Below are 18733 nucleotides of genomic sequence, written 5' to 3'. Positions count from 1 at the left end.
ATTTAGATGTTTGGGGTCCATATAAAGTTGCTAGTATTGGTGGTTTTAAATTCTTTCTTACTATTGTAGATGATTTCACTATAGCTACATGGGTTTATTTGATGAAATCTAAGGATGAAGTATTTGGTTGTTTTCATGAGTTTGTTATGATATTGGAAAATCAATTTAATGCTAGTCTAAAAGTTATTAGATCTGATAATGGAACAAAATTTGTTAATCAAAAAATGAATAGTTTTCTTAAAGCCAAAGGAGTTGTTCATCAGACTTCTTGTGTTCACACTCCACAACAAAATGGAGTGGTAGAGCGGAAGCATAGGCATTTGTTGAATGTTGCTAGGTCTTTGTTGTTTCAAGCTGGCTTGCCTAAAATTTTTTGGGGAGATTCTATTTTAACTGCAGCTTTTCTAATAAATAGAACTCCTTCATCTGTTTTAAATGGTAAAACTCCATTTGAATTAATCTATAATCGTGTTCCAGTTTATGACAAAATTCGTGTGTTTGGTTGTTTAGCTTTTGCAACCAAGTTAAACAATACTGATAAATTTTCTGAACGTTGTGAGAAATGTGTTCTTATTGGGTATTCGAATGTTAAAAAAGGTTACAAATTATATAGTCTTGATAATGGTTTTTGTTTCTTTTCCAGGGATGTAAAATTTTATGAATCTGTCTTTCCTTTTAAGTTGGCTTCTAAATCAAATGAAGATTCTCAATTCTTTGAGAGAACTGTTTTTAATAATCATGATCCATTTTCCAATGATGAGCTATTATTTTCTGAAAATTTTGATAAAAATCAAAATAGTGGTGAATTAGGGTGTAATAATCAGGATGGTGATACAGTTGTTGATCAACCATCTGGTGCAACTGATTTTGATGTGGATGGTAGTTATAGTTTAGATGCAACAACATCTAATCAGGAGGGTACTCATGGTTGTGAAACATCTGGTTCGCAACCAGATATTGTTGTATCCATTCCCAGTAATAGTTCTGAGGAAAATTTAGATAATAATGTTGTAACTCATGATTCTCTGTTGCTAGGTGTAAGAAAATCTAATCGTGAGTCTAAATTTCCTCAAAAATTCAATGATTTTGTTGTAGAAGGAAAGTATAAATATGGGATTGAAAGGTCTGTTATTATTCTTTTCTTAGTCAAGATAATAAATGTTTTGCAACACAATTAAATAAATCTGTTGAACCACAATCTTATCACAAGCATCTTTGGATCCTAATTGGATAAATGCTATGAATGAAGAAATTGAAGCTTTGTATAGAAATAATACTTGGGAAATCTGTGATTTACCTACTGATAGAAAACCTATTGGCTGTAAATGGGTATATAAAATAAAGTACAAGTCTAATGGTGAAATAGAGAGATTTAAGGCAATGCTTGTAGCTAAGGGATATAATCAAAGAGAAGGTATAGATTTTGATGAGACATTTTCACCTGTTGCAAAAATGGTGTCTATCAGAATTGTTATTTCACTTGCAATTAATTTTGATTGGAATTTGTTTCAACTAGACATAAATAATGCTTTTCTTTATGGAGAATTGGATGACGATGTTTATATGACATTACCACTTGGTTACAATAATAAAAATAATAGTAACAAAGTTTGTAAGTTGTTGAAATCATTATATGGGTTAAAGCATGCTCCTAGGAAGTGGAATGAAAAATTATGTGGTTTTTTACTTGAATATGGTTTTGTTCAAAGTGTAAATGATTTCTCGTTATTTATAAAGGCTTCTAATGGTAATATTGTTATATTACTTGTTTATGTGGATGATATAATCTTGAGTGGTAATTGTGATAAAGAAATAAATAAAGTAAAAGATTTTTTAAAATCTAAATTTTTAATCAAGGATTTGGGAAAATTAAAGTATTTTTTGGGAATTGAAGTAATAGACATTAATAAAGGTGTTTGTTTAAGTCAGAGAAAATATTGTATGGAATTATTGCATGAATTTGGTATGTTAGGTTGTAAACCTGTGAAAACTCCTCTTGACTATAATGTTGTAATTAGAGGAGAAGGAATTGATGCTAATGATACATTGGTACAAAATGTTGTTCTTTTTCAAAAGTTGGTTGGAAAACTCATTTATTTAACTATTACTCGTCCAGATATTTCATATGTTGTTCAAGTTTTGAGTCAGTTTATGCATTCTCCAAGAAAATCTCATTTTAATGTTGCTGTAAGATTACTTAGATATTTGAAGTTAAATCCTGGAAGGGGTTTTTCAATTACCAAGGGAAATCTAAATTTAAAAAGTTTTGTTGATGCTGATTGGGCTAAATGTTTAGTATCTAGAAGGTCAGTTACAGGGTATGTTGTATTTCTTGGAAATACAATTGTTTCTTGGAAAAGTAAGAAACAAGAAACTATTTCTAGATCTTCTACTGAATCAGAATATAGGGCACTTGGTGTTATTTCTTGTGAAATTATGTGGATTTTAAAAATACTGTTTGATGTTGGGTTAAAAGGCTTAACTCCTGTTTCAATTTTTTGTGACAATGAGTCAGCAATAAAACTTGTACATAACCTAGTTTTTCATGAGAAAACAAAACATTTTGATGTTGATACTCATTTTATAAGAGATAAGGTATCAAAAGGAGTAATTGAAGTACATAAGGTGAGTTCAGATTTTAATCTGGCAGACATTTTTACTAAACCTTTGGGGGTTGCTCAGCATGAATGGATTTGTAAAGGATTGGGTCTTGTTGATCCATTTCAGAATAAGTATTGAACTTATTTGAATTATAAGTTTGAGGAGGGGTGTTGAATTATAAGAGTGAATATTGCAAACTTATAATTATATCCTTTTTAAGTATCCTTTTTTGTTTGTTATTAATTGATTATTCATTTGTTTATATATATTTCTTGTATATATTGGTGTTTGTGCAGGAGGATATATATTGAACATTTTGTGAATCTATTGGGCTGAAATAGTAGTATATTAAAATGGTTAATACGCGGATCTATTTGGATACTAGTTGACCCGTATAGTTTGTATATCATATATATACTCAGTTATGTATGAAAGTATGAGATTTACGAGTTAATCCTCTTCTCTGTTCATATAGTCTTCATCTGTTCATAGAGTTTGATTTTTGCTTCAGTTCTTGTTTTGATTCATATAGTTGTATGAGAGTAAATTAGATGAGAGAATCTATAGTGAGGATCATTTGTAATGAGAGGAGTGATTTGTAGAGAGGTTTGTTGTGTAAGTATACTTGAAAACCTTCTGGTTCTTAATAGATAAGAACGGTTGATGTTGTGATTTCTTGTGTTTAAGTTTCTTTTGACTTTTTAACCTTCTACAAAGAAGATTGTCTGATAAAAGTTAATATTGTGCACGTAGGTAGCAAGCTTCTATAGAAAAGAAAGTAGTAATTGGTTTGTATTAGAATAAATTCTAAAAACTCATAGTCTTTACTATATCCAGTAATGAAAATATGAAATTACATGGAAGTCTAGTGAGAAATAGTTAAAAACCTAAAATACTATGAATCAACTCAAAATTTTCAAAGATAATATGAGAACAAAGATGGTGTTTGACCGGTTATTCTTCTTCTTTTACAGACTCCATTATTCTCTATACATATATTGTATCTCTCTTCAACTGTTTTGCTTGTTGTTACCATAATAATGCATCGGTTGATCATGTGTTCCGCCTCTCATCCATTCTATATTTTAGGAGTATCTAAATACAAATGAATTGTACAAACAACTTTACAATTATAATATAAATAGATGAATCATATAATGTTTTCAATCCTATATTTCAATAAATATTTTAGTGAGAACAAAATGAAATTTGGAATGAATAAAGCTACAATAAGATATGATTTTTATATTATGGTGTTATAGTTATAATCATTGTTATAAACACAAAATTTAAAATTTAGTATTACGAAAGATTATCAATTTCTTCATTAGAAAATAAATGTCTCTTATAAAGCAACAATTTCTTCTACAGAAAAGAAATCTCTTCTAGATTTTCAATTAAAATAACACTATTAGAAATTTGAGGAAACAGTTAAAGAATTGGATTAATTTACTCACTTCGATTATGTAATTTTAAAGAACATTAGTAGTTCTAATTTAAAAGAAAAAAAATTATCCAAACCTGACACCCGCTAAGCTTAACTCAAGACTTTAATTTCATTAGCGTCTACTGCAATCATTGTAAAAAAAAGTAACAACCTTACAACGTTGATAATAAAATTCATATTGAGAAAAAGAATTAAAACAAACCTGGTAACTCTCTAATTCTTAATCGATGAAATATATATATATATATATATATATATATATATATATATATATATATATATATATATATATATATATATATATATATATATATATAGAGAGAGAGAGAGAGAGAGAGAGAGAGAGAGAGAATGGTGCTAAACAAATGGAGACTATTCATGTAAAGATTTTTGAGCACTATCTATGCAAAGAAATTCATCATAAAAGCTATTGGTCGTATACTTTTGAAAGCAAAGGGACCATTTATAAAAATTTGACTACACTCTAAGACAAGTGAAACGGAAAAGCAAAAGCAGACATGAGCTCCAGTCCTAAAGACGAAAAGCAGTCAGCAGCAACAAAAAGTGAACACAATGCATGCTCTTTGTGGGTTGTATCTTCATGCATTATTACTTGTACATAATCTCTTACTCCACGCCAGATTTTTCGGTAAATGTGAGTATGTGACCTCCATTGTTTTTGCTGGGGTCTATGTTTACATAAAAATAAATTATCTAGATAAGGTATTTATTTTCGAAGATGAGTGAATTGTGCATTTTGATCATTTGTGTAAGCTTGAAAAGTAGTGCATTATTATCTTTGTAGTAGTCTCCATTATTGGTTACGTTGTCACTGCCATTTATGTTTATCTTTTTTCTGCATTTTGCCGTTGCTGTTGAAACGGATACAGTGATACACATATCTTCCAAGTCGCAACTGCTTCTTTCTGGTGGTGATCACTAGCTCTACGGTGGTTGCTGGTGGTGGTACGACGATGGTACTTTCCGACCACAACAACCGCTCCTCCCCTACTCCCATGTTCTGCAACTCCTTCGCTAATCGGTATGTACAGATAACAGATTGAGTATGCATTTTCCTCTTTGTAACCTCGACTTATATGCTTCATAGATCGTAATTCGTGTTTTCGCGCAAATTTCCTGGTTTATTGTGATTATCGATGATTGATTTACTTGATTCCATTGTTGTTACCTCAAGAATCTATCGATTTCCACCGAGCTAGGGATTTGCGATTTATGAATTTTGTATAAATGTTGATGAATGCATCCAAAACATAAAGCAGATTTTTAATTAAGAGTGTACATCCACAAATGTACACTTTTTTCACTTCTTAACATGCCATTATTTACTTTGATTCGATTCCTGTATTATTAAACTGTTATGTACCTTTCTTTTTCCCAGTATCTTTTCAGATGTCGCCGGAGATATCACAATCACAATCGACGACACCTCTTTCCTCCTCCACAAATTCCCTCTCGTATCACAAAGCGGAAGAATAAGAAAAATGGTGGCCGAAACAAAAGACACAAATCTCTCGAAACTAGACCTCATCAACTTCCCCGGTGGGCCCGAGGCATTCGAACTCGCCGCAAAATTCTGCTACGGTGTCAATTTCGAAATCACACCGGCAAACGTCGCCTACCTCCACTGCGCCGCCGTATACCTCGAAATGACTGAAAATTACCGCAACGAAAACCTAATTACACGAACAGAATCGTACCTAAACGAGATCGTCTCACAAAATCTTGAAAAATCGATACAAGTTTTACGTTCTTGCGAGATGATTCTTCCCATAGCAGATGAAGTCGGGATTGTGAACAAATTAGTCGACTTTATCGCTGAGAACGCTTGTAAAGAGCAATTGGTCGCGGGTTTATCCCGTTTAGAATGTGACAATCGGGTGATAGATGAAAAGGGTAGACGCCAAGAATGGTGGATTGAAGATTTATCAGGTTTAAAAATCGATTTTTATCAAAGGGTAATTTCGGTAATGGTAAGTAGAGGTATTCGACAAGATAGTGTGATTTCATCTATAATGTATTACGCTCGGGAATCTTTAAAGGGAATCGGAAAATCCCGGATTTGGAATCCCGCAAGAACGATTCCGGTTTTGGAAACGGGGCAAAGGGTAATTTTGGAAACTCTTGAAAGTTTATTACCAATGGAGAATAGCTCATTGATTCCTATAGATTTTCTTTTTGGGATGTTGAGAATGGCGATTATGGTGGATTCGAGTCTTGGGTGTAGGCTTGGAATTGAGAGAAGGATTGCGGTTAGATTAGAATCGGTTTCACTTGATGATTTGCTTATACCGAGTGTTCAAACGGGGGATTCGATGTTTGATGTTGATACGATTCATAGGATTTTAGTGCAATTTTTGCAGATAATTGAGGAGGTGGAAGATGATGATGATTGTGGGTATGAATCGGAAGGGGGTGTGGGGTCCACGAGTCATAGTTCGTTGCTAAAAGTTGGAAGGATTGTGGATGCGTATTTGGCGGAAATTGCTCCGGATCCTTACTTGAGTTTTCAAAAGTTTGTTGCTATGATTGAAGTTTTGCCGGATTATGCCCGTGTTATCGATGATGGACTTTACCGAGCGGTTGATATATATCTCAAGGTAACGCGTAACTTTTTTTTACCTGGTATCATAATAAAGTGTTGTCTGTATAAATGATGTTTAGAATAACACGAATATGAAATGGAAAGGAAAAATATAAAAAGAATAGAGCTAATCATAAAAATGACCAAAAATGGAGGGGTCATATTGCAAAATTATCATTATTTTCAACATTTATCAAATAATGATGACTTATTTTAGGAAAAAATTTGGATCTCACTCATATAAATTATCAGGGTACACAAACATTATTCCACACGTAAAGGTACAAAACAATTTGGGGTATGTATAGAATTTCCTAAAATGATTTCTTATTTATGATATCACTTTTTTTGACATCATATTTTATGATTTTTTTTTTTTTTTTTTTTTTTTTTTTTGCAAAATGACATAATTTTTTTGAAAATGATGTTATATAGTGCAAAAAAAATTGCAAAATAAATAATGGTCAAATTGGCTTCCATAAGTGTTCCTTAGAAATTCAAACAAAACTAAATGCAGCAAAATTTGTTAAGGTGTTTTTCTGCATCAAATAAAAAAGAAACACATATTGTTGTATAGTTAATAATATATAAGAGATGTATGAGTAAATGACGACACAAGAGAAAAAAAGAAAAAAGATGTATGAGTAACATGTCAATGTTTTCTTTTAAAGGTCATTTATCCATAACATGTCAATGTTTATATCAAGACAACATTTAACAGAAGATAAAAAAGGAAACAAAAAAGTTTACCTTACACTCCTATTTATTATTCTTATGACCAATTAGGCCCATCCTACGCTAACAGAACACGACCGTAAAAGACTATGCAAATTCATAGACTGTGAAAAGCTATCTCAAGAAGCATCAAACCACGCGGCACAAAACGACCGCCTACCCGCCCACATGGCGGTTCGGGTCCTCTACTTTGAACAACTCCGCCTACGAACCGCCATCACCGGACCATCAGCCTTCTCTGGCTACATGTCCGGTGCACCCAGTGGTGCACCCAGTGCACCCATGTCGCCACGCGACACATACGCGTCTCTAAGAAGAGAGAACCGTGACCTAAAATTAGAGATTTCAAGAATGCGAGTAAGACTAAGTGATTTGGAAAAGGAACAAGTTTGTATGAAACAAGGAATGATGGATAAATCGAGAAATGGGAAAACGTTTTTGACGTCGATATCGAGAAAATTTGGAATATTTGCGGGTCCCACAAGTGGGAAACAACACAAGTCGAGGTCTCGGAAGAGGGGATACTCGATATCTTGAGTTGAAATTGTGTATCGGTTTTTATGGAATAGAGGAAATCAATCAAATTTGTTTTAAATGATGGAACATGTTATCAATGTGTTATTTACTATAAATTTGATTGAATTATGTAATTTATGAAGAAGACGATTGTATTTTTTCTTATAATTAGATTTAAGTAATTTTCATTTTGTGATTGGCTCTAGAATATATATCTTACGCTTTTTAATAAAGAGCAATTCATTATTCCTCATATGCTCATATGCCTTCATACTTGTTATTTTCTCTTTAAACAATATTGCATTTTGAGTTTGTTTCTTGTTAACATATTGTACATTGCAATATATGCCCATGAACTAAAAAAAGTAGTTGGTTCGTTAGTATTTCGATATGCCATAATTCATGTGACATCTAATCTAACATCTTCCAACGCTCTAATCTTTAAGGTAATGCAACCCTTCATGCAATTAATCTCAAAGGGTCCTCTATATATAAAATAATTTCGCTATCTACAAGGAAAGTCAATCTAAAGATAAGTTATAGTCTACATCAAATAAGGTGGTAAGATATCACTAATAGTATCTGATGGTCGTCTGTTTAGACTGTCTCGAAAATCATCAAATAGAATACCTTTTGTGAATGCATCCACTAGTCGGTACCTTCATGGGACACGCAACACTCAAATACACCCCAAACAATTTTTTCTCAAACAAAGTTAATGTCATTTTCAATATGCTTTGTGCGTTCACGTTGAACTAGATTTCTCACATGGTAAATAGCATTAACATTATCACAATAAATAATAGTTTTTTTTTATAAGTGGGCAATGTAGTACAAGAAGAAGATTGCCCAACCAACATGCTTCAAAGACAAACATTTGTAAATCCTCGATATACGACTTTCACACTACCTCTATGAAGACCAAGAGTTGTGATTGTCACCAAGGAAACACAATAACACAATGTCCATACATGGAGCATTGTGTGTCTGGACAACCACCTCAATCGATGTCCATGTAACATAATAAATCTTAGGAGGTGAATTAGAATAAGTGTAAGTTGTAGGATAGGGTGTCTTGCATATAGAAAACGATACACTTTAGGGCATTCATGTGACACATACAAGGATTGTGCATGTGAAAACCAATTTGTTGGAATAGTAAGTATTGTCGGCCTTATAGACGTAAGGTGTAACATCCCAAAAATCTAAGTAAAATTTTCATTTTTAATTCAATCCAATTACCAACAATCACATATCAACCATTCAAAAGTATGTCATAGTTAATTGGTTTCCAGACTACAATTCCCAAAATCATAAATGTGCGGATGGGTGGTAGTGTTGCGATCAAATCGGGTCCTTCCCTTTCGACCTGGATGTACCTGAAACTATAAACATAAATTGTAAGTACAAAGTTTAGTGAGCCCCCCACCTACCCACCCCCCCCCCCCCCCAAAAAAAATATATATATATATATATATATATATATATATATATATATAATAATAATAATAATAATAATAATAATAATAATACATATAAACGAGTCTGGCCCAACTCGCATACAGGCCCCACCCACAACATAACGCGCCCCACCCAAATTGTATACGGACCCCGCCCACAATAATATATATATATATATATATATATATATATATATATATATATATATATATATATATATATATAACATACATACACATGCAAGAGTTACAAAGACAACAAGCACACACATATACATCATTAAGTGTCACAAAGAGACTATCATCCTACAAACATAATCCAGTGGGCCGACATTGGTGTTTTCGACCCATAAGTATAGTGAAGAGAGTCATCTCAGTGTGAAGATAGACATGCACATTCCCAGGCTACTACTACTACGGATCCTCACACTGAACATTTCAAGTTAACCCTAATTAATACTCAGGGTAATAACTCATAGAAGGTTTAAACTACCAACCACATGCTAAGGGTAAAGGACCATTTTACCCTTCACTTAATGGGCCACTCAACCCATGACCCAAGCCCAAAAGACCTAAGGTCCAACAAGGCCCAAGAGACCTACAACCCAAAAATGGCCTAAAAAGGCATAAGGCCCAATAATGGACCAAACGACCTATAACCCAAAAAAAAAGTCCCTAGTGAGTACGCTAAGCGTACCACCAATACGCCCCGCATACTAGCTTGCGCCAAAAGAAATCGGGGACTCAGGAACGTACGCTTATGTACGCCCAACGTACGCTCCAGATTGCCAAAACACCATTAAGCAATTAATGATTTAAGTCCAAGCGTCCATATTGCATATCTAACTCATGGGGGCGTCTTAAATGATAAATTCATAAACTTGATGCCTTTTCATTGCTCAAAGAGAATCAAACCCTAGATTTAGCAGTCTATTTCCATTAAAATGGCCATTATCTCATGCATTGTTGATCTACAACCATCAAGATGCAAACTTTATGTACTAGGAACGTCAGAAACATCAAAAAGAACATCTCATAACTTCTGGAGTAGCATTTACTCACAATAACTCATTCATGGTGTAACATCCATGTTCTAGTAGGGTTTGGCTTTTATTCTCTAAGGCTAAAGATGGAGTTTTGGGAAAACTCAATGCCACGGCTTGGAGCAAGGATGCCCACGACGTGATAATGGATAAATGGCACATGCATTTTTTTTATCCTCCGCGTGTATTGTAAGGATTCAAGACTCTACCTTTTGAGTTATTCTTATAGGTATTGGTTGTTTTGGTCCTTTTTGGTTCATAGAGTTGATTGGAGTGAATAGATAGAATAAAATTGGCAACTTTATTTCTCTTTAGTGTCCCTTGAGCATCATATTTTATGTATCTGAATTTTGGTTGTGATTTGTGGATTATGCATGAGTTTTAGGTCATTTACTTGCCATTTGACCTAGGTTGAGTTAAGGACATGCATAGCCCATGCATGCCCACGAAATACTCATTTTTATGGACCTTTGATACCCCCTTTAGCTTCTGGAAGAGTTTAGGTTAAGAACTTTTCGGATTAAGGGCTTAATGGTTATGACATTATGGATTTTGGCTTTATTTGGACCTACGGTTTGAGATCTATATCTCTTTGGGTGTCTTAATGGATAAATTTGGAAACTTTATCCATTTTGACCATAGTTTGGACCAAATTTGAGCTTTAGATCCCTTGGAATCTGTAACATCCCAAAATTCAAGACCAAAAATTTCATTTTTGATATAATGATTCATAAAACAATTTATAGAAAACATCATTAAGTTATTTCATTTCATAAAACCATAATTCATATGTCTCAAAAGCATGTCATATGATAGTAACGATGTCAGAGTACAATCCCAAGAATCTCATATGCGGAAAAATGTGTGTATGATATGATGCTACCCTGTCGGCTCCTTTCCCTTCGAAGAAGAAGGACCTAAAACAAAAACTGAAAACCGTAAGCACAAAGCTTAGTGAGTTCCCCGATTATACCACATACCATACAGCATACATACTATCTAACATATTCGAGTAATGGACTACCCCTTCGGTCTCTTCCAACCAGTAACGACCTAGCATATCAGGGTACTGGCCTACCCCTTCAATCCTGTCGATCGGTACCTAGCCTAGCATATCAGGGTGTTAGCCTACCCCTTCGGTCCTTTCGACCGATACCTCGACTAGCATATCAAGGTGCTGTCCTACTCCTTCGGTCCTTTAGACCAGTACTGGGGACTATTTCACCCATACTCTGCCACATAGCATCCTAGTGCATAATCATATAAATCATATACTGCCTAGCTTATCTGGGTGCTGGCATACCCATTCGACCGGTAATGGGGTATATCCTACCCCTCCTACCATTATCACATAACATCGTAGAATATTAGTACGTAAAGCATAACAGATAGTGACATACCAGATAATTATCACAAAGACAATCATCTCTACTATAACTCTTACTAGTTGGTAGGCATTGGTGCCTTTAACCCACTTCTACTGGAAGGTAACTCACCTCAATGTCGCGTAGTAGCTGAACTGCCCTCGGTGCTGACATCAACTCCTCTCAAACTCCTACACATAACAAACTCCTTTAATTACCCTTTCATACTCATAACCTCTTTAAGGGTCAACTCTGGTCATTGGTCAAAGTCAAAGTTAAAGTCAACATCCTGGTTGACTCAACTCGCCGAGTTGGTCCATCAACTCTTCGAGTTCTATAATCCATAAAACCCTGAAATCTCGATCCTACTCATCGAGTTCTTTCATGAACTTGTCGAGTTCCATGATTCATACAACCCTGGAAACCTTGATCCTACTCGTCGACTTCTTTCATGAACTCGTTGAATTCTTGCTCATAACATAGTCAAGACCTTTTACTCACAACTCGTCGAGTTCCTCCTTGAACTCGTCGAGTTCTCTTTCATATATAGTTGGGACATTTCTCCCACAACTCGCCGAGTTCTTCCTTCAACTCAAACTCATTGAATTCCTCAATCTTCATAACATAGTCGGGGCCTTTCACTCACAACTCGCCGAGTCCTTCCTTGAACTCATTGATTTCCTTAATCTTCATAACCCAAAACCATGGCTAACTCGTTGAGTCATCTTCTAGACTCAACGAGTTTACTCAGTAACAGAAAAGGTTGGGAGACCATAACCCAATTCGCCAAGTCGTATGAACAAATCGTCGAGTCCCCCCATAGCTTATATCCATTAAGTCACTTTCTATTGTGCTTAATGTATCCAAATCATAGATCTGGTTCCCTAGGGTCGATATATCACGTAAAGTTTCTAACTTGATGTCCTTGCATGGGTTATTTAGCTTAGAAAGCCCTAAAAAGTGGTTCACAAGTTGAATGGGACTCCCATGGCCATAAAGTTGGCACTTTTATGCCATGGAGTCCCTCAAGGGCTCTAGATCCGAAGTCATGACTCCAAAACATGATTTCATACATGAATGGTTCCATAATAGGCTCCTTAAGGCCCTAAACTACTCCATGACGAGATCTAGTAAATGAATAGTCAAGGTATAGACTTTATACCTCAATAAGGTTGCTTTGACAACGAAATCTATGGAACCAAGGCTTCTTCCTTCAACCAAGCACTTTTAGCTTGCACTCCTTCAAGGAAATACCAAAGAATCACTTTTCACTTACACACACTCAAAAGGCTCAAGATCACGAATTAGGGTTTTGCTTGACTGAGGGAGGGGATGAGGGAGACCAAAATGAAGTGTTAAGGTGCTTAAATAGGGTGCAAACCCTGAAAATTAGGGTTTCACTCTGGCAGTCCTACTTGTCAAGTTGAGGCTTCTCGACTCGTCGAGTAGACTTCAAGTCCCGCATCCAAAAAAAATTCATTTTTACTCGACGAGTTTGGGGCCTCCAACTCGTCGATTCCCTTTGCAAAAATGAATGGTTTAATTTAAAATATATACCAAGATGCGGGCGTTACAAATCTCCCCCACTTATTTTAGAGTTCATCCTTGAAGTCTGCTACATCTGAGAAAAGCTTGGGGTAGTGCTCCCTCATCTCGTCCTCCGGTTCCGAGGTCCATTCCGAGTCCTTGTGGTGTTGTCATTGCACATTCACTAACTCGACCTTCTTGTTCCTCGGATCCTTCATTTTCTTGTCAAGGATGGCTACCGGTGGCTCAATGTAGTTCAGGCTTTCATCCACCTGAATATCCTCTAGAGGTACCACCGCAAAGTCATCTACCAGGCACTTCCGCAGCTGGGAGATATGAAAGGTGATGTGGATCTGAATAAGCTCAGCTAGTAGATCTAGCCTATACACCACCTTGCCACCCGGGCTACAACCCTGAAAGGACCAATGTACCTAGGTCCCAACTTGCCCCGCTTCCTGAACCAGATGACACCTTTCCAAGGTGACACCTTCAGGAGGACCATATCCCTAACTTGTAACTTCAGGTCTGACCGACATCTGTCGACATAGCTCTTCCTCCGACTCTGACCAATCTGAAGCCTGATCCAAACCTGCTAGATCCCCTCCGTCTTCCTTTGTAGCACTTTGGTACTCCTCATGACCCTCCATCCAACTTCACCCCAGCATATCGGGGTTCTTAACTTCCTCCCATATAACCTCTCGAAGGGAGGACGGTCGATGCTCGCATGGTAACTATTATTATAGGAAAGCTCTGCCAAGGGAAGGTAGGTATCCCGGCTACCACCAAAGTCTAGGACGCATGTTCGCACTATATCCTCAAGATTCTGGATTGTCCGCTCTTTCTGACCATTCGTCTGTGGGTGAAAAGTCGTGCTAAAGTGCAGACAAGTACCCAACTTGTCATGAAATTTCTTCCAGAATATGGAAGTCAATCGCATGTCTCGGTCAGAAATCACGGAAACCGACACTTTGTGTCGAGATACTACCTCTCTGATGTAGATTTCGGTCAGCATCTTGGTCGAGATGCTCTCCTAGATCGGAATGAAATGGGCACTCTTGGTAAACCGATCCACGATGACCCAAATCGAATCCACTCCCCATGCGGTCCTGGGAAGCTTCATGATGAAATCCATAGTAATATCCTACCACTTCCATACAGGGATGTCCAACGGCTGCATCTTTCCGTGAGGCCTCTGGTGCTTTGCCTTGACCTTCTTCCAGGTCAGACATCTCTCGATATACCAGGCTACATCTTACTTCATGTAGGGCCACCAACAATCAAGGTGAAGATCTATGTACATCTTCGTCGCCCCGAGATGGATGGAAAATCTAGATTTGTGGGCCTTATCCATCAAATCTGTTGTAATCCACCCCAGTATGGAACCCAGACCCTTCCATGCAGGATCAGCAGCCCACAACTGTCATAGTCAAACGAGGCCACCTGGCCTATGATCTGCTCACACTGGTGCTCCTCTTTCATACCATCAACCCGAGCCTCTCGGATCCACTCCAAAAGTGGAGTCACCACCGTCATCCTCAAGAAAATATCTCTGATCGGGGATGCCTTGAGGCTAAGCGCATCGGCCACAACATTGTCCTTCCTCGGGTAGTAGAGGATCTCACAGTCATAATCCTTCACCACGTCTAGCCACCGACGCTGCCTCATGTTCAGATTTAGCTGATCCATTAAGTACCTCAAGCTCTTGTGGTCTGTGTAAATGGTACATCAAATCCCATAGAGGTAGTGTCCCCAAATCTTGAGGGTGAAAACAACCGCCCTAACTCCAGACTATACCTCAGTTAGTTCTCCTCATGAGGCTTTTGCTGCCTCGAGGCGTAGGCGATGACATCCCCCGTCTACATCAACACTGCGTCCAAACCCGAGATGGATGCATCACAGTACACTACAAAATCATCTACACCCTCTTACAGGGCTAATATCGGCGTCTCGCACAACCTCTGCCTCAATGTCACGAACGCTTACTGCTGCTCAGGCCCCTTGCAAAATACAACGGCCTTCTTCGTTGGTTGTGTCAAGGGTACTGCTATCTTGGAGAAATCATGTATGAATCTCCGATAATAGCCTGCTAACCCAAGAAAACTTTGAATCTCGGATGTAGACTTCGAAACCTCCCATCTCATCACGGCCTCCATTTTGGCCGGGTCAACCAAAATCCCGTTCTGGTTAACAAGGTTCCCCGGAAACTGTACCTCGCGCAGATAGTTGTCGCACTTGGAGAACTTGGCATACAATCTCTCCCTCCTCAGGGTATCCAACACTTCCTTTAAGTTCTCCTCGTGCTGCTCCTGCATCTTGGAGTAAACCAAGATGTCATCAATGAAGACTATCACAGACCGATCTAGCATCGGTCTGCAAACGCGGTTCATGAGGTCCATGAACGTGGCATGGGCATTGGTGAGCCCAAAGGGCATCACCACGAACTCGTAGTGGCCATAGCGAGTCCGAAAAGTAGTATTCTGAACATCCTCATCTTTGAATCACATCTGGTGGTATCCTGAACACAAATCTATCTTGGAAAACCAAAATGCCCCTGCATCTGGTTGAAGAGATCATCAATTCTAGGGAGTGGGTAACGGTTCTTCACCGATACCTTATTCAGCTCCCGGTATTCTGTACACATCCGATGCGACCCATTCTTCTTCTTCACAAACAAGATTAGGGCTCTCCAGGGCGAACTGATCGACCTAATGAATCCCTTGTCTAACAGCTTCGGTAGTTGTATAGACAACTCCTACATCTCAAAGGGAGCCAACCGATATGGTACATTGGCTATCGAAGCTGCACCAGGGACTAGGTCGATCTTGAACTCCACCTGTCTCTCTGGAGGTATCCTAGGCAAGGTTGTAGAACTCGTTACTAGGTACCTGTTCGGCTGACTACCGAGTAACGAGTACTCAGGAATACTCGGGAGTACTCAGATTCTGTAATTTATGTAGAATTATTTGAAGGAAATCATTTATGTCAAAATCATAAGTTGACTAAAACATATAACAAAATTGGATACATGTGAATACACAAAAACTGAAAAACACATAATGGTTTCACTTCGTGAATAATTACCGAAAGTATAAGATATATATATATATATATATACATATATATATATATATATATATATATATATATATATATATATATATATGTAGTAATGAGTACTCGGAGGAGTAATCGGCCAACTCGGTGAGTTTTATAACACTGATCCTAGGCAAATCCTGTGGAAACACATTCGGGTACTCTCACACTGACACATCACTCACAATCGCCTTACCCACCTCACGAGTATCCATAATGTTGTCGACATACCCTGCATAACCCTTCTGAAGGTAGCACCTATCCCTCGCTACCGAATACAAGGCTGGTCCACGTTGCGACCTCTCGCCCTGAATCACCTGCTCTCCCCCACTTTGGGGTCCTGACACACACCAACTGTTGTGCACGGTATATCACCACCCCATTAGGGCTCAACCAATCCATGTCGATGATAACCTTGTTCCCATGCAACGGAATGGGAACCAAATCCACGAGGTAATGCTCATCATACAACCTCAAAACGCAATCTCTGAAAACCTCTGATGCCCGGAAAGATTGGTCGTCAACTATCTCAACCTCTAAAGGACAATCCAACATCCCTGACGACTCAGACAGTGGGCAACCCGGGCGATCGCCCATGGCCCACGACTCTAAGGGGCCCAAAATTCCTAGGTTATGTAGTGTATATATAAAACAATTATTACAAAAATGATTTTTAGGGCTTAAAGTTGGTTCAAACTCAAAATAGTTCAAAAGATAAACAATTTGACTTGCTTGTTACTGCCAATTGAACGTGTTTATAGTGAAGAATAAATGATATATTTTTGTTAATCTTTATTATATTTGTCTTTATGGGGCCCTTTTTTTCTTTTTGCGCCAGGTCCAATATATGTTTGGACCGACCCTGTGTGTCCCTAACTGGCCAGATGCCATGTCGCTCCTGAACGCCCTGAGACGCTCCTCCATTAGCTCGATGATCCTTTCCTTGATTGACCTGAAAATCACCGGGGTTTCCTCAAGGATGCCTCTCGTAATCTCGGACGCGATGAACTCGATTAGTCCGTCATCAATCGGCTCGGAACCTGCACCCAAACCTGAACCTGATCCTAACCCAGACCCTAAACCTCCCGTTGCGTGACGTGTCACCAGCATACTGAAATAAAACACATAATCGTTAGGGTCATACATAAGCTCGAGAGGTCTCATACACTCTTCAAGTTCTCTGGTTCTATCTCAGTCCTCCTTAACTCGAGTATGGATCCTCTTCTTTCAGTAGTACGGGCACATACTACCTTCTACATCTATCCGTACTTTCCTCAAGGATTGCCTTGACTTCACCAAGTCCCATCTACTATTACTTCTCACTACTCTAATCTCATCCTAGGCTTACCTTAGAGTAACTCTCCGGTCTACTCTCCACCATGAGCTGCATAAAAAAAAATCCCTTCTACCTTTAGCTAACTAGCTCACGAATACCATTACATATCACTAAGACCAGATAATTTTTCGAATAAGAGGTCCTAACATACAATGGTTGGACTCAAACAAGAGTTGTGAAATAGGGCTAAACCTATCCTTCTGAAATTATTTAGTCCTCGCAATATGTAACTTAACCTATTCATTTACTAGTTAGTTAAATATAACTAAAACTCCTAAAAGCACAAAGCAGGAGACATTCGAACATTGAGTAACAAAACCAAGCATATCCTATTCAGGCCATCATATCACTGACTAATCACTACTAGCATGAAATTCCATAAGCACATATAACAGGCATATAAGGCATCTTCCTAGATCCTTATCCATAATCTAGCATGTAGTTCTCAAAATCATATCATATATCATAACAAACATGTATGGGTATCTTGGGGAAAACTTATTTGAGGTCAGCCGATTGCACGCATCACACACCTTGTTCTTTCTCAAAGCTCTTTATTTTAAATTTTAGAAAAAACTATTTTCTTGTAAAAATCTTTCAAACCCTTGATTTGAGTCCAAACACCCCCGAAGTTTTGAGTGAATCCCTCAAACCAAGGCTCTGATACCAACTTGTAACACCCCAAAATTCAAAACCAAAAATTTCATTTTTGATATAATGATTCAAAAAACAATTTATAGAAAACATCATCAAGTTATTTCATTTCATAAAACCATAGTGCATATGTCTCAAAAGCATGTCATATGATAGTAACAATGTCAAACTACAATCCCAAGAATCTCATATGCAGAAAATCGTGTGTATTATGCGCTGCTATCGTGCCGGCTCGTTTCCCTTCGAAGAAGAAGGACCTGAAAACTGAAAACTGTAATCACAAAGCTTAGTGAGTTCCCTCATCATACTACATACCATACACCATACATACTTTCTAACATATTAGGGTACTAGA

The 18733-nt window shown here is 37.4% G+C and overlaps 1 protein-coding gene across 1 annotated transcript; it reads left to right on the top strand.

Annotated features, from left to right (window-relative positions):
* Positions 1-4783: 4783 nt before the first annotated feature.
* On the top strand, positions 4784-8092 carry LOC145011889 (Phototropic-responsive NPH3 family protein). The gene is made up of 3 exons (XM_078970635.1): positions 4784-5090; positions 5448-6666; positions 7437-8092. The coding sequence occupies exons 1-3, from the start codon at positions 5023-5025 to the stop codon at positions 7920-7922; spliced, it is 1773 nt and encodes a 590-aa protein (XP_078826761.1). The 5' UTR covers positions 4784-5022; the 3' UTR covers positions 7923-8092.
* The last annotated feature ends 10641 nt before the right edge of the window (positions 8093-18733 follow it).

The sequence above is a fragment of the Lactuca saligna genome, chromosome 8, assembly GCF_052625555.1.
Source record: "Lactuca saligna cultivar CGN05327 chromosome 8, ASM5262555v1, whole genome shotgun sequence".
Lineage (NCBI taxonomy): Eukaryota > Viridiplantae > Streptophyta > Magnoliopsida > Asterales > Asteraceae > Lactuca > Lactuca saligna.
This window is presented reverse-complemented; position numbering and strand designations above follow the sequence as displayed.